This window comes from Physella acuta, unplaced genomic scaffold (assembly GCF_028476545.2).
Source record: "Physella acuta isolate Inbredline_101_S28 unplaced genomic scaffold, ASM2847654v3 ptg002039l, whole genome shotgun sequence".
Classification (NCBI taxonomy): Eukaryota; Metazoa; Mollusca; class Gastropoda; family Physidae; genus Physella; species Physella acuta.
This window is the reverse complement of record NW_026733542.1, coordinates 95,543-120,600: the sequence shown is the minus strand read 5'-3', so window position 1 is coordinate 120,600 and position 25,058 is coordinate 95,543. Positions and strand designations below refer to the sequence as shown.

Genomic DNA, 25,058 nt, shown 5'->3' with positions numbered 1-25,058 from the left:
TGTTACAATGCCGGATAAACGATAGTATGGTAGGCTAATTAACGAGTAATAAAAACTATCAGTTTAAGTGCTTATGGTATATTTTACTAGTGATCGAAGAAATGTAGCTTAAAAATAAAACCCCATGTTTAACTATTTACACTGATGTATGCAACAATTGTTGCAACACAAATCGTTATGAAATACCACAAAATACCAAACAAAAAAAAAACATTTAGTTAGACTAGTTGACCGAAAAACAAAGGTAAAGTTTGGCGCATCAACATATTCCCAAACAATATTTGCCATGTGTACATTATTTATATAGCTCAGGCTACATTATTCACATAGACAACGCTGTTCATCCACCTTTGTACACCGCGGTAACCCGCCTGCGTCTTTAATTAGCACCTCCCGATGGGGCTAATGGAATAAAGGGGGTGGTGTTGGTGCAAAAATGTTGCTCAGGTTCAGTTGACACGATAGCGCCAATGAACTGACGTAGGTCGCTGTAAGGCCTAAGTGACTAAGTCGTGAAAAAAGTTCGGCACCTCGTATCGAAGCTGTTTTTAATGCTAGTATTGTCACCCTAACCAAACTGAATAGCCATTAGTCCTTACCCTTAGATAGATCTATTGTATTTTCCCTGCCGATGTTATAATCCGGCCAATCGACAAGCACTGGCACAGCAACGAGTGACTCGTAGCATTAAGTAGGCATGTTTGAAGGAAAAGGCTATGGGTCAGGATTTGGGAAGCCTAACTTCGGCAAAATAAAACAAAGCATGAATGTGTTTGAACTAGATCTGTATTTACTGTATTTGGTATTTCATCCAATGACATTACTCCCAGAACCTGTTTGGCCTAATTCACCCCCCCCCCCCCCAATTTTAGTAGTTAGACAAATGAATTATACAGTAACAATTAAGTGTTCGCTTCAAAGGTCAACCAACAACGAGCGTATGCTAATTGGTTTCTTTTATTGTATACGTGCCTGACAAAAAGGTTAATCCACCAACTTACCCCATTACACAACAAACAACCCAGCCTACCCAGTGGTAGATCTATACGTGCCTGACAAAAGGTTAATCCACCAACCTACCCCATTACACAACAAACAACCCAGCCTACCCAGTGGTAGATCTATACGTGCCTGACAAAAGGTTAATCCACCAACCTACCCCATCACCCAACAAACGACCCAGCCTACCCTGTGGTATACGTGCCTGACAAAAGGTTAATCCACCAACCTACCCCATCACCCAACAAACGACCCAGCCTACCCTGTGGTATATTTGCCTGACAAAAGGTTAATCCACCAACCTACCCCATTAACCAACAAACGACCCAGCCTACCCTTTCATTAGACTCCATGTTGTGGGACAAGCGCTTCGACCTACGCCCCGTGAACAAACTCCATATAAAGCTCAGGCTGAGTTTTCTCTTCATTCGCTTGTTGGGCGGCAGCAGACGGACGTGGTCCTGGGAGTGACCCCCAAGTTTGGACGGACACTTGGTCACAATGTTCATCTTCGTATACCCGTGTCAACAATAACAAATATCTGGAAGCGTCCTTAGTAAGGCTGTGTTGTGTGACGTCATTGGCGGGGTGCGAAGAGGAAGTGACGACAGAAATGGTGAATCCAAAAGTTACTTTAACTGGGAATGTGCAATGTCGAGGGACTGGTGTGAAATGTGCTTTATTTAATACATCTATGTAGAGTTTTTTTTTTTAAAAGTGTGTCATTATTTACCTCACTAAACTAACCTCAACGAGGCTAGCATGAACCAGATTTATTTATATAGATCTACAAATATTGGTCGGACAAGGTCTAGTCACGTATATTCAAGTGTCGCGTTTAGAAAAATAGAAAAATTCTAAACGAAGATAGGAGGGGTGGGTGTAGAATAAAGTGTATAGATATCAAACACCAATTTAATTCCCGTACTGAAGTTGATCGAGTGCATCGAACCGTGCACAAGTTCGATCACTGACTTAATCAAACCGTGGAGCCCGCGATAACACAGGTCATAACGGAGCACACGGAGCGTTTACACAAAGGCCGCGTCCATACTAATGAGATCATAGAAACGCTAAACTGTATGTCTAGCTTGGCCTGCGTACAGATCCAATAAATACAGGTAGAGTTCAGTTATCGATGTTTTAGCGGCTGTAGTGTTGGCAATGACGTGCATTCTGGAAGCAGCGATAAGGTTTGTTAGGGAAAATTTGACACTAGAGCAATAAAACAGTTTATAAAAGGGGATCGTCGCAATACATCGTGGTGCCTACGTATGATTGAGAGGACACCGTCAAGTAGATAAGTGATGGCATCTTTTGATCATTCAAATTCTGTAATTATATTATACACGGTTATACATCTATATATCGTATTGTCTAATTACGCCCAGAAGATTTGTGTTAACACAACAACAAAAAATGCCCTTGCTGTTTCAAACACTGAGTTTTAATCATGTTGGTAGATTAAAGATCGATATCCAATGAGAAAAATAATTCTTCTGAAGTCTTGCGATAGAAGATGCTTTTTCTCGTGAAATTTGTGGCTATTGTTAGCGTTAAGAATAAAATACTCAAATATAATTAGGTTTAAAAATTAAAGTTGATGAAGTCCGCGGATAATTCAAACACTGCCAGACTAGCAGTAGAATAAATCAGCCAAGACATGCCCATCTGGTCAGTTGATTACGGCGTGCAAACCATTCACCACAAATCCACAGCAATCAGTTTCAAAAACAGCAGGGAGGGGGTGGAGAAACACTTGGAGGGCGCAGTTAACCAATAGAAGTCCAGGTTTAAACACCACGTGACGAAACGGTAACGTTTATCTTGTTTGTTCTGGCCACATAAAAGTCACCTCCTGTAGCCGCCTGACCCGACTTTAAACGTGATTAACTGCCCCGAAATGACACAAGCCAAACAGGTCGTGTAGACATTTCCTCCAAGAACGTTGGTGCTAATGATCAGCTACCCTTTTGGCTAGCCGGAGGCCGTTTTATACTTGAATAACGCTAGTCATACCCTTTTGTTTGGTGATTGATGACTAGTCTTTTCATTGGTAGCCTTCAACTTATGAGGCGGAGGTAGGAATTCAATTAGTGGCAAGGGAAATTAACCCGCAGGCCATAAAAAAGACAAGAGTACTTGGAAAATGGAATTCGCATAAGACGCTAAGAGTCTAAAAATGGACTTTTCCCACAAACCGTCAGATAATAAAATGTAGCGAGTTCTGATGGGGAATTTAAATTGTAAAAAAAAAGATATAAAAATGAGGGGTGAGGGACCTTTTTAAAATACAAAAAGCAAGATACATTTACTGACAGTAAATAGTTATGTATGATGATGATAAAATATCTGAATAGGAACTCAAACACTACTTGAAAAACTACACGATGTGACGCAGTCTATCTCTATACATAATGTGACGCCGTCTATGTCTATACATATTGTGACGCCGTCTATGTCTATACATATTGTGACGCAGTCTATGTCTATACATAATGCGACGCAGTCTATGTCTATATATAACACGGGACGAAAACTAATAACTTCCCATCACCCTATCAACGCGATCACGAAAACCTACGGTCAAGACGACAGTCGCCCACATATAGTATCAGTCGATCAGTGCCCCTGGAGATATTGGAATTTTTTTATTACTGCTCTTCACCGCCATCTGAAGAGCTGACCTCAAATCAATGGGACCACCTAAATATAGACTCTCATACCGTAGTGCCAAAAACTAAATTAATGTCCAGACAACTTTCCCACGCACGCTGTAAGAACAAAAATAAGTGCTATAAAAAGCACACTCGTTGAAGCCGTAATAATTACACAGTTCATGATTTCAAGTATGACGTTTAGAGATCAGTCGCCTATCGGTCGACAAGGAAATTTGAGATCTTAGATATATCATCCAACGTTAAAAATAACCTTAATTAGTAAAATAATAGTAATAAAAATATACATTATATATATATATATACATATATCTATAGAGAGAGATAGATAGACGGATAGACGGATAGACAGACAGACAGACAGACAGACAGACAGACAGACAGACAGACAGACAGACAGACAGACAGACAGACAGACAGACAGACAGACAGACAGACAGACAGATAGATAGATAACAAACTAGAATATTTAAAACTCTGATTTCGCTGAGTCCAAGTAACATGAATGCTTTTTTAAAAAAGCTATTTGATTATTTTACTAACACTACTAGAAAATTATCAATACAATAATCCATGCATTATGTAATATCGAATGATGCACAACACTCTCCGGTAACATCGATATTTATAATACAACAAAGCAACATTTTTCAAAGGACAAAACGTACGTTAAGCGCCGGTAAACGCCGATATGATCGAAGTGGCCTCACACCAGCAAGCTGCTACAAGTGATACAGCGACACCGATTTGTAACTGCAGACAACTGCTTGAAAGGAGACGATCTCGGGACAGTTAAGGTCACGATAAAGGTCAGAGTTTAACGTTCTACGGACAATCGCGGTTCCAGTCGAGGCGCCTCTGACGTCAATCTGGTTACTCGCATGATTTACCGCAGCGGTCTGACAGTTGTCTGACGCACTGAGACAATGGACCGGCACGGAGACGGTGCCAGATAACACCGATCAAACGGAGGCGACACACAAAAAATACAAACTAGTTGTGGTCTTCTGTTCTAGCCATTAGCGGATTAGTGGTGTGATCGTACAAAAGGAAAAAAAAAAGAATCTAGCTATGGTCGGTCTATCATAGCTGATTGTAGACGGGTGGACGGAGATGGAAGCACGTAGCCCAGTCGACCATTGGGGAAGGGGGGAAAACAACGACTAGACACGACCAGCTCACACAGGAAGGAAATTCAAATAAATCATCTCTGTACAACGGAACTAAGCATCGTAGGAAGTTCCCAATACTTTTTTTTTTTATAGATCAGTCATGATTTTAAAACACAGCTGATGTGGTTGTTTGAAAAAAAAAAGGGGGGGGGGTGTTACATTACAAAGAAAAAACCATTTATCACATTGTTTTGAAAAAAAAAGCAATGTGTTGAATCTACGAAATTTGAGCCAAATCGATTAGCCGTACCCACATATTTTAATCATAGGAGTCACAAACCAAGATAAATAACCCTAAGGTTTAGCTCTAAAGTATCGTTATTGTCAACACTTGCTTTAAGTACGCCTAATCAAGACTGTTTACTGTCAACTTCGTAAATGACATTTCCATAAAGTTATTTCAAACCAAAGTTAGCAAGAAACACTTCACGACAAACATCTACTCCTTTACTTTTTTTCTGCTAGAGCCCGTCCCTAAGAAACCCTATACACAAGCACCAAAGAGCCTGCTACACAATAAATCTGACATTGGCTATTATCAAACTGACCACAAACCTTTACAAATTATAACAAGATTCAGCGTGAACGATTCAATATATTCCCTTAGCAAACACAGCTACTGATAAAACAACTCACACTCTGACTAAACATCAAGGCACGCGCCACCAACTTGCTGATAAAACCAGGCGCACCTAACACATGCCTCTCGCGCCGGCTTCTTATCAAAATGCTAACATTTCCACGTTTTAATTAAATGTAACTAATTCGCGAATCTTTTTATTAATTAACTATTCCGAAAACTAATAAAACTTACCATTTTTTTTTTCTTTTTAGATAGAGTCCCCACTAGCTGAAAGATAATAGTAGCCTACGTGAAATGTAAAACAGTATGATTGAGGCACTCCTGGTAAAGTTCTTTATATATCCCGCCAGGTGCCTTGAGGAATACCTGGAAGGTGTGACGGATACAGTGACAAGTCACTCCTGTTATGAGTCACTCTGACAACTGAATCGCCTTACCAATACAAGACTGTGACAAAGTATCGTCCGCCCGGGATTTCCCACTCACCGGTATCGCACGCTGTTCGTACTTGACGCTGTTCGTACTTGACGCTTCTATTGGAACAGCGCGTTTCGTAATCGTGGCGAGCATAAAATGCGGATGCGATATGACCCAGTTGATATTGGGCCTACCTGTGACGCGTTTCGATGACGCAGTTGTAGCATTAGGACCAAAAGAAAGGGGAGATAAAAATACAGCGGTAGACAGGGACGTCACTCGTATAGATTTTTAAGTTTACGGTGACCCGGTATACACGTCTGTACACCTGGCAACTGTCCAATACGTTATTCACGCTGGGAATTTTGTTGAGTGTGACGTCTCGCCGGCCCTTGTGATGGGGACGCCCCAAGCCTTTTATTACTTTTAAGTTTCTTAATCCGATTACACATTCCCCGCAGCGGAATAAAATTTACAAACTAACCTAAACGTTGTCAACCATGTTTGAATTAGACAATGGTTAACACCGTGAGTTTAACACAGATAAGGAAAAATACATTATTCTATAGCCGTCTGGGCTGAAACAAGGAGTGTAATTAAAGAATACTCGGCTTAGTTGAACAAAGGCAGGACATGTGTGACAAAGTAACCACTAGCTACATTATTCATTCACCCCCCCCCCCCCCACACACACAAACAGTTCCATTGTATAACGTGTATCTGCGTATATATGTGGAAACTCCAATTACACACAATGAAAAACCCACACGTGTATAGCGATTGGACTTAATTATTCTTTTAACGATGTACCTATTTACCACCCCTTCATTGGTCTAACGGCCCACGTACCACCCCCTCATTGGTCTAACGGTCCACGTACCACTCCCTCAATGGTCTAACGGTCCACGTACCACCCCCTCATTGGTCTAACGGTCCACGTACCACCTCTCATTGGTCTAACGGTCCACGTACCACCTCTCATTGGTCTAACGGTCCACGTACCACCCCCTCATTGGTCTAACGGTCCACGTACCACCTCTCATTGGTCTAACGGCCCACGTACCACCTCTCATTGGTCTAACGGCCCACGTACCACTCCCTCAATGGTCTAACGGTCCACGTACCACCCCCTCATTGGTCTAACGGTCCACGTACCACCCCCTCATTGGTCTAACGGTCCACGTACCACCTCTCATTGGTCTAACGGTCCACGTACCACCTCTCATTGGTCTAACGGTCCACGTACCACCTCTCATTGGTCTAACGGCCCACGTACCACCCCCTAATTGGTCTAACGGTCCACGTACCACCCCCTAATTGGTCTAACGGTCCACGTACCACCTCTCATTGGTCTAACGGTCCACGTACCACCCCCTCATTGGTCTAACGGTCCAAGTACCACCCCCTCATTTGTCTAACGGTCCACGTACCACCCCCTCATTTGTCTAACGGTCCACGTACCACTCCCTCAATGGTCTAACGGTCCACGTACCACCCTTCATTCGACTAACGGCCCACGCACCACCCCCTCATTGGTCTAACGCCCCCATCCCCCCCCCCCCTCACGTGTCTTATCGTCCATATACGACCTCTCTCTGTCCAAGATTTCCGTGTCACAAACTGCCAACAACAAAGGTCTATTAACCGCTAACAAGTAGCAATAAATCACGTTTTATGTTTAAACCTGCTACAAAAAAAAAACCTGTAATAAAAACTAACTGCCCACACCAGGATATGGGCAAGACCGTCGGAAATGTCCCATACACACCTTCAAGTCATAATTATGTTATTACTTCAGGGTGCAGACAATGGGAAGGGGGAAGTTTATTTAATGGGATTTTTTAAAGTGACGTTTGAAGTCATAATTTCCAGACGTATGAAATTAGCTTCACCCCGCTTCTCTTCCCATAAACAAATATCTGGAAACAAAGTATGAGGTATCTGCGCCCAACTAGTAAACATTAGCCTCTTCTTATCTTTCACTGAATCCTCCACACTGACGTCACTGCACAGCGGCACAGTGCGAATGTTGTTAACCTCAGACCCAAAGCGTTCTCGCTATAAACACTGTGTTGTTGTTTATCATTTTCATGCTCAACTCCGACAATGAGATTCTCACAGGCATTACAAACAATACACTAGTGTAAGCAAACTGAATATTGCGGTTAAGGTTTAAACTTTGGTAAAGATTAATGACCGTTAGGGTTAGGCTTTAAACGCGAGTCGACAGAAACCTAATCCGCGAATAAGTGCACTACGCAACCGTCAAATGCCGATCACGTGATAGCCGGCTACTACAGCCTTATCTCCAGTGGAGACTTCTTACGTTTCCAATTATCCGCCTAATTACGTCACAGCGAGCAGCGTGACGTCCGAGCGCTGCTTCTATAAATAGAATAGGAAACAACGGAGATGGGAAACATCAAATACCGGTGTAAAGTGTCGTGTAATCAACAAATTAGCTCGAGGTATTAATGAGGAAAATAACGTCAACAACATGCAAGCCGTTTCATTGTGTTTGTTTTTCTTGCACTAAAACTTACAACAATGGCTGATCATTAGTTGTATCAACATGTTTTTGAAGAAATGAACATCAAAATAATTAAAGTTTACCTTGTTTAACCACGTCATTTTTAAAAAGTTTTTCAGATTAAAAACAAAGTAACTGACAGAAAAACTGCTATAAAGCAGGAAATGACGTAGTCAAGAAGATTAGATGGATTATAAATGTCGCTAAAGGTCAAGCACTGACCTCAATCAAATATAAATGGGAGACATCGACCAACTGTGGTGCTAGTACACTGCATGTACGCCTGCACACGGACAAATGTATGGGAAGGACTGGTAGCTGGTAGAATTATGACATTATGTTTGGTTATATGAAATCTGAAGAATATTTCTTAACCAGTAGTATTTAATACATTGTAGATCTCTATCGGTGTGTACAGTTCACACCAACATGGTCCTTCAGTTAACTTAGACAGGCCACAGGTCGCGCTATGAACAGCTAACGCGGAACGCCATTACAAGACCACATTCTCGAGACAAGCAAAACCACTTTCATCACTGTACATACTCCGGTCGTCACACACACGCATTCAGTGGCGTAGGTTAACTGGGGCGGATGGGGGTCACACTAAAAACAAGTTAATAAAAAGTCTAGTGACAATTTAAGCGCAATTTCCTTAATTAATTTTTTGTGACCGAACGAAAGGATATTTTTGAAAACTTTCTTCGGCAATATTGTTCTAAATTATGGCAGGAATCGATTGGTAAATGTTTCAAGTCGCTAAGTGGTCTGGTTGCCTAGATATGTGCCAAAAACTGCATTTTTTCGAGGTTTTTTTGGCTTTCCCGGGAAATCCAGGAAGGAATTCCGGGAATTTTTGTGGCCCACAATCATCCTCGGAACTTGCTTAACATATTTGCTTTTGGAACTAGTCCTCGATATTGCTTCGTTGAGGAGGAGATACGACTTAAAGCAAAGCTGAGGACACACATCCATCCAGAACGAGTTAATAATCGCAATTGTCCGTATGGAAATTGCGCTAAAAAAAGAAATACAAGAAAGGGATGGGGCAAAATCGCATGTTTATATTTGATAATAATCCATACGGTTAGTGTTTCGTGTTAATGAGAACAATCTACAGTATTAAAAAGAGAAAAATTTAAAAAAAAAAGATTTGAATCTTAGTGAAAAATGTCGGGCTCTGACAGGAGTATTAGGTTAAGGCAGCGGTGACGTTAAGTTACGGTTTGTAAAAGAATAAGATTAAAGCTTTTTTTTGTCGACGATAATTTCTGCGTACGGCTTATCGACTAACGCTATTCACTAACCCGATAGTGGCTACGCATCTGCATCTCTCTTCCCCCCCCCCCAACCCACAAGCCATTGTTTCTCAGTCAAACAATACACTGAGTAAACAGCTACGCCACTGCAGTCCCCCCCCCCCCCAAACATTGTTTCTAACACCAACAGTATACCGAGTGTGCAGCTACGCCACTGCACCCCCCCCCCCCACCACACACAAGCCATTGTTTCTCAGACCGGCAGTACACTCCGCTGCTCAACCGAGAGTGCACACCTCTGCCGAACGCCAGCGAACCGGACGTGATCAGCTTCGATCACACGTCAATCAAGTGTTCAAAAAAACCTGGGACTAGCCACACAGCTCAATAAGTCATAAAGAAACCTAGAGTAGGTAATATAAAACTCACTAAAATATAGCCTCTTATCGCTTGACGTATCCTATAGATCTAATAGAGGATAAAACTTTTTAATATCGTTAAAAAAAACAAATACTGCAATGAGATTTAAAACATTTTACGCAATCAGAAGCTGATAGAACAAAACAACTTGAAAAAAATGTTTAATGTCTCAAATGTTTCTATTCCCGAAAAAAAACTGACATTGTGATACAAGATCCACAAGATACATAATATATATAAAAGAACTAATTAATTTTTTTTCTTTCAAATATTCTTTGATGTTCTTGAGTTATTTAATTTTCCCCATTACGAGTCGCGAATTTTTTAACCAAATGCATAAAGCTAATAATACGGGCATTGTTAAATATTGCATGTCTTTGATTTATAGCACGCATACAATAAGAAAGAAAAAGCAAATCAATGTTAACAGAAATGACACTAAGTTCAAAACCCCCAACAGAGAAATTTTTTAAAATCCCACCAAGACCCACCCTCAGCCTACAAGAGAGATCAATTATAAATCGCGGACTCTTTGAATCCCAACACACATGGCCAAAGAGCGCTAAAAGATGAGAATACCAAATGGCCACTAAGCGGATTACAAAGCACCCAGGAGACGTGTCAGTGCTAGAACAACAGAAAACAAACCTGCCAAACTCGACTAAATACGTTCCTATCACCGCGCGGGGGAATAGACCATTCTCACGCACACCGTACAAATAGCCAGCACTCATTTTCCCTGTAGTCAACAATTATGTGCGGATTATTTCCCCTCTCTCCCGCCGGCGGCTTACCTCCCGTGCATTGACGAATCAATGCAAAAATTACACCATTACAATTTGATATCGTTTAGCTCCTGAAACCATTATCCCCCAGATTGCTAAACATCTGAACGATTACAAACAGTGTAAACATTCACAGAAAGACTGGGAGGTTGTGAGTTTAAAAAAAACCGTCAGCTACAACGATTAATTCAGGCACAAGGTCTTGTAGCCTTGGGTTTAGTAATTGCAGTCAACGGCTGTGAGTGTAAACTAGGCACATTACTAACCTTAATATACGTAAAATACGCTTTGTGTCTTCGTGCACGGCTCTGAACGTTGTAAAAACCATCAACCCAAAAGTGATAAAATTAAAAACTTTCCAGTACAAGTGCTTGCGTCAGATATTGTGAATATCGTCAGATATTGTGAATCTTTGATATTGTGAATCTTCGTCTGATATTGTGAATCTTCGTCGATATTGTGAATCTTCGTCGATATTGTGAATCTTTGTCAGATATTGTGAATCTTTGTTTGATATTGTGAATCTTTGTCAGATATTGTGAATCTTCGTCAGATATTGTGAATCTTCGTCAGATATTGTGAATCTTTGTCAGATATTGTGAATCTTCGGGCCAAAACACCATCTCAAATGAGCAGTTGAAAAGAGCACTCAACCACTAAAGGTAGTGATCAAGCATAAAGGATGATGGTTGGGTCGTATGCTCAGAAAAAAAAACAGACGCATCATCAAAGACTGTTCTTAAGAGAAAACGAGTGAGACCAAAAGACATGGATGATCAATGGAGAAAGAGTTGAAGAAAATGTGGCTAAACATTCCAACAGGCGGAGGTTGTAGCTAGAGACAGGACGGCGTGCCGCTCACTTGATGCCTTTTGCGCAAATTGGCGTACAGAGATGATCTGACTATACTGGCATTGTCTAGTTATGATAGTGTTGTGATTATACAAAATAATATGGATCAGATATTTTAACATCTTTGTTAAGTGTTGTGTTTAACAACCGACTGAGGAATACGTTTGTTTACGGTTAGATTGTTGACTTCGGAAGTCTACTTATAAATGGTTTATGTATGGTAATTATGTAAACGCAAGTGATTGTATAGTTTAAAAATTGAAATGCGTTTGTATGCATAACTCAAACTTACACAAAATGAAGATGGTTTACTGAGCAGAGCAAAAACCAAACACTAAGTACAACGTTACCAGTATGTAGATAAATACAATGATACCTATAAACAGCAACATTGGGTGGTTTTAATGTAGTTCAGTCACAATGTAAACGGCTGATTTGACCATCAGCTTTACAAAATATATGAAGGCTACCTCAACTGGTTTGACAACTAGGTTTACCACATATAAAAGACTACCCCAACTGGTTTGACCACTAGGTTTTTCAACTTATAAAAGGCTACCTCAACTGTTTTTACCACAAACCTTACAACATACAAACTGCCACATCAAATAGGTAAACATCTACCGACAATATCGATTGGTCTACTGAGACTTCCCGGTTAATTGGTTAATTAAAGATAATTAAGATGGCGAGTGGGCAGTGGACCTTAGCTTTTAGTCCCCGGCAACGTGTCTTGCCTCAGGGATGCATAAAGCCACTAGTCAAAGCCACTAGTCTACGTTAAAACAATGTGAATCTATCATCAGTACAGTATAGTAAACTTAACATAAAATCTCAAGTATTTAAATATCGTAAGCACAAACATACTTGATGCTTACAATAGCCTAACCAAATAAGTGAACCAACGCACAATGGGGAATTTTCAATTTAAGTGCTCAACCAGCACTGTTTAAAAAAGGAGAAAAATATTTTTTTACACCAAACATAACGTCATTAGTATAAGGTCTTAAGAAATACCATTCACTAGTAATTCGTGAGTACTTTTCCCTAAGCCGAACCACCATAATCAAATCGCTAGTATCGGCGAAGGTTGATCCGTCAACGCCATACTTTTCCTTAACTCAATGCTTGGTGTCGTTATCGGTAATCGTGATATGAATGAATGTATGTGAATAATGGATATGAATCTTTAGTTCAACTCCAACCACTACTTAACCCCTATGGGTCAATTTGCGATATCAGAGAATCGACAGTTAAAAAGTATCGTAGATTTATACCAAATTGCTGATTAAATTGTTATTTTATTGAAACCTTCAGTAAACTGTTATAAAGTTAGTTGCACAAGCTGCTGGTTATTGAGTCCACCAATCAAGGAAAGTGTTAAATGTGATCAAGTGTCTCCTCTACAACTGACCATCTCGAGAATTAAAACATAAAGCCCACCTTTAAATATACAGTGCCGAGCAAGAGCCTTTTGTTTATAAGTTTTTTGTTTAAACGTTCGTGGTCCACCTCTATCGTTAGCTTCCAGCTACTGGGTAATGAAGGGAGGGGAGGGGGTTGTGAGGTGGAGTAGCCAGTGAACACCTGAGTCAAAAGTCGATAACTCATTTTTTTAGAGAGTTATTTAATAAGTTATTTCTGTTTCAACTCGTATTTAGGTAGACCCAGTGAAAGCTATATTTCAGTGTCGATGCTTTAAATTGTAGAAAATTCTTTTATAATTATAAAAACTTTTGATGTAAGTGTTCTTAGCATTTTTAGCAATCGAGTTTTTTTTTATAACCAAAAAAAAAAAAAAACGTCTCAGCTTTACCTTCAAAGAGCTTCATGAAAGAATTTAAAAAAAACTATTTCAAGGAATGCATGGATTCTTTTATATATAGTATTTTTTATGTTAGTCTTTAATTAACTTTCCAAGGGAATTTAAAAAAAAATAATTAAGCATCTTTAGCCGATTTCTAATTAATTAAAGCCGCTATATTCCCAGTAAAATATTTTTATCAACATGTTTTTGTAATTTATACACGTGGAACAACGCAACGGCCAAGATTTTGAAACCGACAACGCTCAAACATAGCGTAGTGCCGAACAACATTTCCAAGACACGCAAGAAAAAAAAGTTACAAATCAAAGCCTACCTACTTAGATATCTCGACTGTAACACTATTCCCACATTATTTTTTATTCATTACGCAAGATTTATAACCCCCTCGCTCTGTAATAAATTACCGCTAATCAACGATCGATCTCCCACCAATTATCATCAAACTGTCAACAATAAACGTCCGAATGGAAGCAGCGAGCCGTGAAAGGCCAGGCTGACATCAGCCGGCCATAAAAGCCACCTGTCAATAGGAACAGTCTCGGGCTTTCTGGAACGTTCGGCCCCGTCCTTGTTTACTAAAACACACCTTGTCATTAATGGCCTGCTCCAGCCGCTAGCTGAGTTTTTTTTTTTTTTTTTTTTTTTTTTTTTTAAATATAAATACCACGACACAACAATTCAATAAATGTACAAGGGAAACCCTACACAGATTAAGTTTAAATCAACATCAGCACGTACACCCATTCTATTCTACGAGGTCCAGCCGCCAGGACACATTTTTTGCAAGTTATGTTCTTTTGATTCTCGTGTTACCAAGCCGATGCTAATGGCGGCTACAAGGCTGGGCTATTCAGATGGAGTAATCAAACCCCACTACAACCCCCCCCCCCCCCCGCCCATGAGCTACAAGCTTGATGAAGGGGGATTTAACTATAATTTATTGCCAAATCAAACGTAGTCTTAAGAGGGTTCTTCCGGGTCAGGGGTTAGAGCTCTTTCGGTTTGACAAATTGTTCACCAGCTTCTAGTTAAGTATGTGGGGGTAATCATGTTTGTCAGAGGCTACGAAGTCACAAGACCAACGTCAAGTTGTTTCGTTTTTCGATTCAGAAGATTTAAAAAAAAAGATTTAAAAAAATCAAGTTTAATAAGTTGAACCACAAAACCTAAAGCCATTTTCCCAAGTTTCTCGATGAGCTCTTTAAATTATACGGTGGGTGTCAAGAAGGATAGGATAGGCAAAGTAATTACACGCGAATCTACGTATACTTACATTTAAAACTATGTGTTCATACTGTATAGGGACCCGTAGCGTAGCGAGGGGGGGGGGAATATGTCCCCGGGCGCCGACCTTAGGGGGCGTCAAAATAGGTTGGAAAAATAAATTGAAAGGTAGAGGGGGGTGCTAATCGAAAGTTTGAGGGGGGGGGGTGTGCACATCGAAAAGTTTGTCCCCGGGCGCCGGTAAGGGTCGCTACGCCTCTGATAGGGACAGAAGTTGATGACGTCAAAGTACACCAGGGTGTCACAGCGCACCTCCCCTCAACCACCATCACACACCAACAACAATACCTAGCATTAAAGCATTTTTTTTTTACTAAATACCGGGATCTTATTGACTAGGTACAGGAATGTTAATGCACATATTTACAAACTTATTTTTGTTTACGAAACAAGAAGCCACGTGTCATATCGGTCACGTGACATACATTACGAGAGAGAGAGAGAGAAAAAAATAAAACAAAATGGCAAAAATGATTGTTGACAAATTATGATGAATACATACTTCCTACTCAACAGGAGTGACTGCCAAGGATCAAACACCCTGAGGCTCGATCTAGCAAATAACAAAAAAAAAAAAAAAAAAAAAAAAAAAAAAAAAAAAAAAAAAAAAAAAAAAAAGCTCTACCACCAAGACTAGCGTCAGCAAGGTGTCTAGGCAGTTTCCGGCTTGTAGTAATGACCAGAAAGACTGTTACGTGGGGCGAACCCTGGGGAAATAAGTCAGCGAGAAGAGAGTGAAAGTACCTCACCAGCTAAACGCATGCCCGTGGGGGGTCAGATTTGAGCAAGAGAAAATAATAACATTGTCTAATTGATGAATTCATGTCGGTCGGATTAACCTACTAGCCGGTGGCTAATCCTAGTATGACGTGATCAAGCAATTTATTAGTTAAAAGGAAATAGAACTGGATCAGTTTTTAAGTATGGTCAAATAAGAACGATGTTTTTTTTTTACTAGTTTTCATTGGTACTTCTTTCTCCAGGAGGGCCTTACCGAAGTTATTTTGTGTTAGTTTGTCGCTGTCCTAACCTATCGTAACAGTCATACAGGCAGGTAAAACAACTCTATACTCTTAATGTATTGCCCTAGAGGAAAACAGAAGAAATCCCTTTTAAGCTGAGAGCTAGTAATAGGTGTATCTAAGTGATACCATGGTCTATTATAAGAAGTAAAATAATATGTAATTTGAACATCTGAAAAAGTAGTTCTGAAATTTTAGCGGTGAGAAGAGACCAAGGAGAGTACCGAATTTATATTTCAAATTAATTTAGATCCACTAATCTCTGATTTTTCCCGAACAGTTAAATTTAAACAAATTGAGATGGGGAAATTAATAGGTTGCCTCCCTTTTTCACACTTATTAAAGCCACGGAACATCATATAAACTAGTATAAACAGACGACGTTGTTAGTTAACATCAATGTTTAATTTTATAGCTAAAGCTAAAAGTAGACAAGGTTGCTTCCTTTTTTGAAACTACATTAATTTTTTTTCTCTAAATGTAATCAATATTACTGAAATGAAAATACAGAAAAAAATAGTTTTTTTTAAAAACTTGGTGGACACCCGACAAGCGATCAAGTTACAGCCACAACAATGGTGCTAATATGTCCTCGTCAACAGCGTGACGGACGCAATCAAACAGGGAGAGGATCGGGGAGCTAAGCGGAATGGTGGGTTTTTTCTTCTATCTGGATGGAAACTCTCGCAGAGATGATGTTGGAGCTAGTTGAAGCCCGGTGATGGTTGCCGTAGTGAGTAAAGCCTAGGGGGAGGAGGGGGATGTTTTCATACGTATTGATTAGTGTAAAGAGAAATGTATGCCTTGTTAAATATTTGACGTATCCATGGCCTAGGCAATAAGGTGATGAATAAATCAACCAGACGAGCTACGGGGAATACAGTCAATAAAAAGTTTCCTGTTTCAATTCTGTATTATAGACAGGCCACAATAAAAAAAAACATATCAGGTTCAGGTAAATTGGGGAAAAACTACACATTTTGTAAGAGGATCTTCCTGAGTTTGGAATTCAATGAGGCATTGTCCGATCTTATATGCACACGTATTTAGAGCGCTCCTGATTTTCAATTACCGATGTGACATGTCCTATAGGTTAATGGCAATGCAAACTCTAAAACTAGTTTCTCTATCACCGACTTGATCTATTACCGCTGATGACTTTAAAATGTGAAAACGGATACGCACATTTCAAACAATAGCGGGGTTCAAAATACACAAAGAATGAATACAGCTTTTTTTTTTAATTACATTTTTTAAAAGTTCAAATTGAATTTTAGGTTCCTGTATCAGCTGAACTTACGGAAGGCAAAATCATAAGTCAGAAAATTTAACGCATGAATCATTTGTTTTTAACGTTCAATTGCGGCTTAGCTGCATATTACTATTAATATTACTAATGCTTAATACCAATACATCGATGGTGGTCTCCGTTGTATTTTGTGCACTATCATGGTATATTACTGATGTGTACAACGGAGGCCTACACTGGTGTGGTAAATTGTGGTTTACAATCGAAGGTTGCTCTACCGTGGTCTTACACCGAATCGACGTGGTGCACCATTGTGTACTACCGATAAGGTGATCTATTGTGTACTACCGATATGGTGCTCTATTGTGTACTACCGATATGGTGCTCTATTGTGTACTACCGATATGGTGCTCTATTGTGTACTACCGATATGGTGCTCTATTGTGTACTACCGATATGGTGCTCTATTGTGTACTACCGATATGGTGCTCTACTGTTGTGTACTACCGATATGGTGCTCTATTGTGTACTACCGATATGGTGCTCTATTGTGTACTACCGATATGGTGCTCTATTGTGTACTACCAATATGGTGCTCTACTATTGTGTACTACCGATATGGTGCTCTACTATTGTGTACTACCGATATGGTGCTCTATTGTTGTGTACTACCGATATGGTGCTCTATTGTGTACTACCGATATGGTGCTCTATTGTGTACTACCGATATGGTGCTCTATTGTTGTGTACTACCGATATGGTGCTCTATTGTGTACTACCGATATGGTGCTCTATTGTGTACTACCGATATGGTGCTCTATTGTGTACTACCGATATGGTGCTCTATTGTGTACTACCGATATGGTGCTCTATTGTGTACTACCGATATGGTGCTCTATTGTTGTGTACTACCGATATGGTGCTCTATTGTGTACTACCGATATGGTGCTCTATTGTGTACTACCGATATGATGCTCTATTGTGTACTACCGATATGGTGCTCTATTGTTGTGTACTACCGATATGGTGCTCTATTGTGTACTACCGATATGGTGCTCTATTGTGTACTACCGATATGGTGCTCTATTGTGTACTACCAATATGGTGCTCTACTGTTGTGTACTACCGATATGGTGCTCTATTGTTGTGTACTACCGATATGGTGCTCTATTGTGTACTACCGATATGGTGCTCTATTGTGTACTACCGATATGGTGCTCTATTGTGTACTACCGATATGGTGCTCTATTGTTGTGTACTACCGATATGATGCTCTATTGTGTACTACCGATATGGTGCTCTATTGTGTACTACCGATATGGTGCTCTATTGTGTACAACCGATATGGTGCTCTATTGTTGTGTACTACCGATATGGTGCTCTATTGTTGTGTACTACCGATATGGTGCTCTATTGTGTACTACCGATATGGTGCTCTATTGTGTACTACCGATATGGTGCTCTATTGTGTACTACCGATATGGTGCTCTATTGTGTACAACCGATATGGTGCTCTATTGTGTACTACCGATATGGTGCTCTATTGTGTACTACCGATATGGTGCTCTATTGTGTACTACCGATATGGTGCTCTATTGTGTACTACCGATATGGTGCTCTACTATTGTGTACTACCGATATGGTGCTCTATTGTGTACTACCGATATGGTGCTCTATTGTGTACAACCGATATGGTGCTCTATTGTGTACTACCGATATGGTGCTCTATTGTGTACTACCGATATGGTGCTCTATTGTGTACTACCGATATGGTGCTCTATTGTTGTGTACTACCGATATGGTGCTCTATTGTGTACTACCGATATGGTGCTCTATTGTGTACTACCGATATGGTGCTCTATTGTGTACTACCGATATGGTGCTCTATTATTGTGTACTACCGATATGGTGCACCATTGTGTACTACCGATATGGTGCTCTATTGTGTACTACCGATATGGTGCTCTACTATTGTGTACTACCGATATGGTGCTCTATTGTGTACTATAACGATATGGTGCTCTACTATTGTGTACTACCGATATGGTGCTCTATTGTGTACTACCGATATGGTGCTCTATTGTGTACTACCGATATGGTGCTCTATTGTTGTTTACTACCGATGTGTTCCGCTGAAGAGTACGCTACTAATGTTGTGGCTGATAACGGCCTATGTTGTGTATTAAAAAACAAAACCGGAAAAAAAAGAAAGATCCTCGTCGCCATTTCTCTCATAAAAATTGTATAGAGCTATCGATTGAAAGAAAGAAGGCGCAATTCCCCCACGTGGTTCGCAGCAGTAAAGATCAAGTTTGGAATGTGATTCCAGTGTACAGCTAGCCTCAGCCCCACAAGGCACCATAAACCACACCTATGTCATCTACTCTTACAAAGTCTCTTCCTCACAGACTTCCTATAATATCTTCCCTTCTATTCCTGAACCACACAAAAATATATATGCTCCGCGTATTAGTTATTGAACAATACAAGAGATCACGCCCCCTCCCTCTCCTCATGTGCATCTATATATTGCCCCATGCCAGTTAACGAGATAGCGATCTCCATTTTTATCACAACAGCCTATCTGCAATATCTTTTTTTGTTGTTGCTGCGGACTCCCTAAGTGTAGCTCAATGTAAATTATTCACAGGTAAATGTGATCACACGACTGTCCCTGTCTTAGGTGTAGAGATATAGCAGGGAATATAGGATACTCATGACCACAAATAGAACAATAAAAATGTAATGCTTCTAAATAATATAGCTTAAATACTGATCCCAGCATTGGAACAAGGATTTGGACCATTATGATTTAACACATATGGGGCACTGGAGATCCACAACTTAAACCAATAAGTCTTCAAAAAATGTAACCAATATTAAAAGTTAAACCAATGATAAGGCCTATTACAAGTTAAACCAACCCCTAGGTCTATTACAAGTTAAACCAAGAACGACTAGGCCTATTATAAGTTAAACCAAGAACGACTAGGCCTATTATAAGTTAAACCAAGAACGACTAGGCCTATTATAAGTTAAACCAAGAACGACTAGGCCTATTACAAGTTTAACCAACGTCTAGGCCTATTACAAGTTTAACCAACGTCTAGGCCTATTACAAGTTCAACCAACGATGACTAGGTCTATTACAAGTTCAACCAACGATGACTAGGTCTATTACAAGTTAAACCAACGCCTAGGCCTATTACAAGTTCAACCAACGATGACTAGGTCTATTACAAGTTTAACCAACAATGACTAGGCCTATTACAAGTTTAACCAACAATGACTAGGCCTATTACAAGTTAAACCAACGCCTAGGCCTATTACAAGTTAAACCAACATCTAGGCCTATTACAAGTTTAACTAACGCCTAGGCCTATTACAAGTTCAACCAACGATGACTAGGCCTATTACAAGTTCAACCAATGATGACTAGACCTACATGACCTAAATGCGTAGAACCCAATAAAGCTTACCCCACATATAACAACACTCTAACAAATGACAATTTGCACATGTTTAGACAAAATTACCACTACACTGCATTAAGTAAGATTTACATACTGCAAACCATTAGATGTATAATAAAAGCCCTGCATTAGCAAACTATAGTCCAGTGGAGATAAAGGTACTTATGCCCTGTGACCAGTCAAAGGGGGAACATGTTTACAAGATGGCTAAAACTGCAAGCCTCCATAGGCATGCAAATAAAGCAGCTAAGTATTTCACCATTACTAGAGAGCACTTAGAACCACAAGTTTGTGATTCCCCCCCCCCCCCCCCCCCCAAATTCACCACCTCAATCCCACTGAGCTAACAGGATGGTGAGTGTACAATTATCCACTGTAAAGTATCATGTACATGAATGAGGGAAGGCAATTATTTCAACAGTTGGAGGAGAGTATAGAAGGAAACAAAGAGTGCTTCAAATAAGTGGGTAGCTATGACAACAAGGCTCAGCAGACTAACACAGAAACAGGAAAAATAAAGATTTTTAAAAAAAACTCAGTAAAACATATAACAACAAATTAGAATAAACAATCAATTTGTTAGTAAACATTTTAAAAAGTAAAATGACACTAGGGTTCATAGGGTTAAACTAAGGTCTATTATATAAAAAATAAGATAATTAAAATTCCTAAAGTCATATTTAAAGTACCATAGTTAAGATACTTGTTTTCAAAACAAAGCTCAGATACATTTTTTAAAAATTATGGTTAGCCCATTTCCACATATTCATGTAAAACATTTTAATTTTAAAATAGGGCTGAAAATTTGTTACAACGAAAATAGCTAAATGATAAAATGTAGTACTAACAAATTCACAAGCACCCAGATTAGAAATGTTCCAACCAGAAGCCTGTCAAAATAAATTGTCTTGAATCTACTCTACTACAGATGTAAAGAACCCTGAGTCACAAACAAAGAGGGGGGTTAAAAAAAACACAAAAAACAAAAATACAACAGAGCAAGTTTTTGAGGCCTACCTCAGCCATACAAACTCTCAGTCAACTTTTCTATCACCATCTAGAAACTTGAAACAAAGTGACAATAACATTAACTCTTGATGTCACCGTGTTGTGCACATAACATGTCTGGCTGTGTGTCTCACAAGTCCCAGAACACATGTCACATAATGTGTTTGTGTCACACAACAGCCGTGTTGTGCACTGAACATGTCTGGCTGTGTGTCTCACAAGTCCCAGAACACATGTCACATAATGTGTTTGTGTCACACAACAGCCGTGTTGTGCACTGAACATGTCTGGCTGTGTGTCTCACAAGTCCCAGAACACATGTCACATAATGTGTTTGTGTCACACAACAGCCGTGTTGTGCACTGAACATGTCTGGCTGTGTGTCTTACAAGTCCCAGAACACGTGTCACATAATGTGTGTCACACAACAGCCGTTTTGTGCACTGAACATGTCTGGCTGTGTGTCTCACAAGTCCCAGAACACATGTCACATAATGTGTTTGTGTCACACAACAGCCGTGTCACATTACAAGTGTCAGGTAAATGCCACAATGTCACATGACATAGCTATCACTGGTCAGTTATTAACTTTATGTTCAGTGACTTATGTGCTTGTTCTGCCACAATTCAATGGTTGGGTTAAAACTCAATGTAAAAAAACAATTGAGGGGAATTTTTATACCGGTGTCTGATAATGGAATCTTCTTTAAAAAAAGGGGTGTTAGGTTACTGGTAGTTAACTAAATACACACATGGCTTGCTAATGTCAATGCTAACCCTGTCCCTAACCCTAACCCCAACCCTGGCCCTACCATAAGCCTAACCCTAATTTCTAACCATAGAGTTAGTGGAGATTACAATACTACTAACAACCCAACACACCTATTTTATGGAAGAGTCTATTATCGGAGATCGGTATCTCATCCAAAAAATGTTTGAGCAAGACGCAGTTAACTTAATAAAAACGGAAATTAAAATTTTAACTACTTACCCATAAGCCCTCTAAAAGTTTACAGCTGTGTCATTCAACACCTGGTTGACACCACCAGACTGCATGAGAGGGGAGATTTAACTGTCACAGGTTCAACTTGTCAGCTAATCTGATCTGAAAATATTTTTTTTTTAAAAACTCATTACACACAGCAAGAAGTATTAAAGGATAGACAACACATGATAGCAGGGTTGAGTGGTAGAGCACATGACGGCTGATGAGAAAGTCATGGGGCATGACACAAGTCCCACCTAGCTGGACTTAGTTGGGGACAGTAAATGTGAAAGAGCATGGTGCTGACCACACAATTTTTACCTAACTCATGATACTGTATAGGGAAAAAAAGTAAACAATTGTAAGAGTAACAACTTGTATGAATAAAAATAACCTAAAAATATAATCCATGCACGGTCATTTTTAATAACCAGCTGAAAAATGTTTTTAATTATATTCCTTTTAGGTAACTGCAACAACTTTACCTCCTACATCAGTGAACAAACAAAAAATTTAAATTCAACATGTGCACACTTTAACTACCACTTCAAAATAGGAAACCCTACGGAAATGAATGACTCATGACATACTGATCAAAATCTGAAACAAAGAATTAGTAACTTTGGTATTTTTTTTTTCCATAACATATTTAGCTGTTATGAGTGTGGGGTCAGAACTCAATGACAGCTTGAATGTGAGTTGGTTCTTGCTCATGTCTCTTGTTTAAAATTTCTATATATATGAATAACTACACAAGTGCCTGTCACTTATAGCTGAGTTCACCAACTACACTTAAAACTAACCCAAGTGGAGAACACTTATAAAAAGTCACTATACACTATGCCAGCAGCTTTATTCTTACATGCTTTATATGAAAGGGAAGGTTTTTAAACACTGCTCCAAACAAGTAAAAGCTTTACTCAGTAATGTTGTATGATGTCTACACCAGAAAAAAAATGTCAGTAAGGTTTACCCCTGAGGTAATATGAGTTCTACCTCACAGTTTACACTGAATAACATGATTTGTAAACAGTATTCATGTCAATTAAGGGGCAGATAAATGGGAGTACAATTTCACTCAATAGCTACATGGTAGACAACTCATACATAAAGCACCCTTTTAAAACAGTGTGTAGTGAAGTGTGACAAAGCTTTTAAGGGACATGTAACTGATACAAATCACTCTGTCATGTGGAAGCATGGCTACAGTTGTTACAATGAAATACATTTGAAGTTACGAAAGAGAAGGTATAAAATCAGCAAAATGTAATAGGCCCATTTCATATATATTCCATCACATTTTAAAACAGTAAAATCAATTTAAAGTCAGTATATCACTCATGTGTTAGCCTATTATCATATGTAGAAATCTATTTAATATGTAGCAATTAATACCCTAGTAGATCTAGAATTGAAACCTAGTAATTTACACTATGTGGCTTTGTGTGGAAGGCTAATTAATAAGCAACATGGAGATGCAGGGCCTATGCACGGAGATGCAGGGCCTATGCACGCATTATGAACTATGAATAGTGTGTGTATAGGGGGGAGGGTATCATTTTGTTAGATTGCAAAATATGGAGTGGGGGATATAATGTAGTTTTATTTATTGTTTTAAGGTGTTTTTTTTTTAATTATGCACAATAAGTAGGCCTATTGTACATGGTTGGATGAAGTTGTCACAAGGCTTAGACATTTTTTCTTCCATCACAATATCGGGCTTTTCTGAGCATATTTATTATGAATTTAAATGTGCTATATAATATTGTTAATGTCACCAACCACTCAGCTCACCTAGCTTTTACTTTTAAAGTATTTTAATCTATATATTGTTTAAAGCTGTTGGATCTAAGCCACTTTATTTAATGATTAGATGCACAATTAATGAAAAATAGATTCTACAGCAAATAGTTAACTGATCCTAGACTAAAGTTTTTAAAAAACATGGTAGTATAGACTCAGCTGATTAGGATAAGATTAATTAGACATAAAATCTGAAGAAGTTATAAAAACATACCATAATTCTTCTATTATTACCAGTAGAGTAATATAGTAGCATTTAATTATTTTTTCTCTGCTTATACTACTGTTCAAGTGAGGGTAGCATTACCTATACACACAAAAAAACAACCTTTTGAAAACCTTTTGAAATCAAATATACAAATCAATTACATAGTCCTAGAATAAAATGTACCAATGTAATGAATCCTAGTTATCTTCATTCAATTAAACAAAAAAAGAAAAGATTAAAACTTTCACAAGCATAATTTGTACTTTATCTTACTTGATACATTTAATCCCAATAATCTTAACATCCTACTTATTCACTGATTACATATAAAATATTTTCACATAGATCAATGTATAAACCAACAAGGTACTGGTTGATTAGATCACACAAGCAGTTAGAGACGCATGTTGCATTTTAACTGTCATAATAAATGTCTTAGGATACATACACAAGACTGACTGCAACAGCTGCAATCAAGCAACTAACCAACCTCACAAGCTTGA

At 39.1% G+C, this 25,058-nt stretch overlaps 1 protein-coding gene across 11 annotated transcripts in view; it reads right to left on the bottom strand.

The window, feature by feature from the left end:
* Nucleotides 1–25,058, bottom strand: part of LOC131931825 (uncharacterized) — a 31,798-nt gene that overhangs the window by 3,973 nt on the left and 2,767 nt on the right. For 5 of the 11 annotated variants that reach the window (XM_059288672.1, XM_059288670.1, XM_059288673.1 and 2 more), the window contains exon 1: nucleotides 1,335–1,589. In XM_059288672.1, the coding sequence (XP_059144655.1) occupies nucleotides 1,335–1,508 (174 nt within the window). In that variant the 5' untranslated portion in view covers nucleotides 1,509–1,589. Of the gene's footprint in view, nucleotides 1–1,334; nucleotides 1,590–21,568; nucleotides 21,616–22,550; nucleotides 22,665–22,938; nucleotides 22,962–23,029; nucleotides 23,239–25,058 lie in introns of those variants that run through there. The other 6 variants (XM_059288679.1, XM_059288678.1, XM_059288677.1 and 3 more) reach the window with 6 other exon arrangements.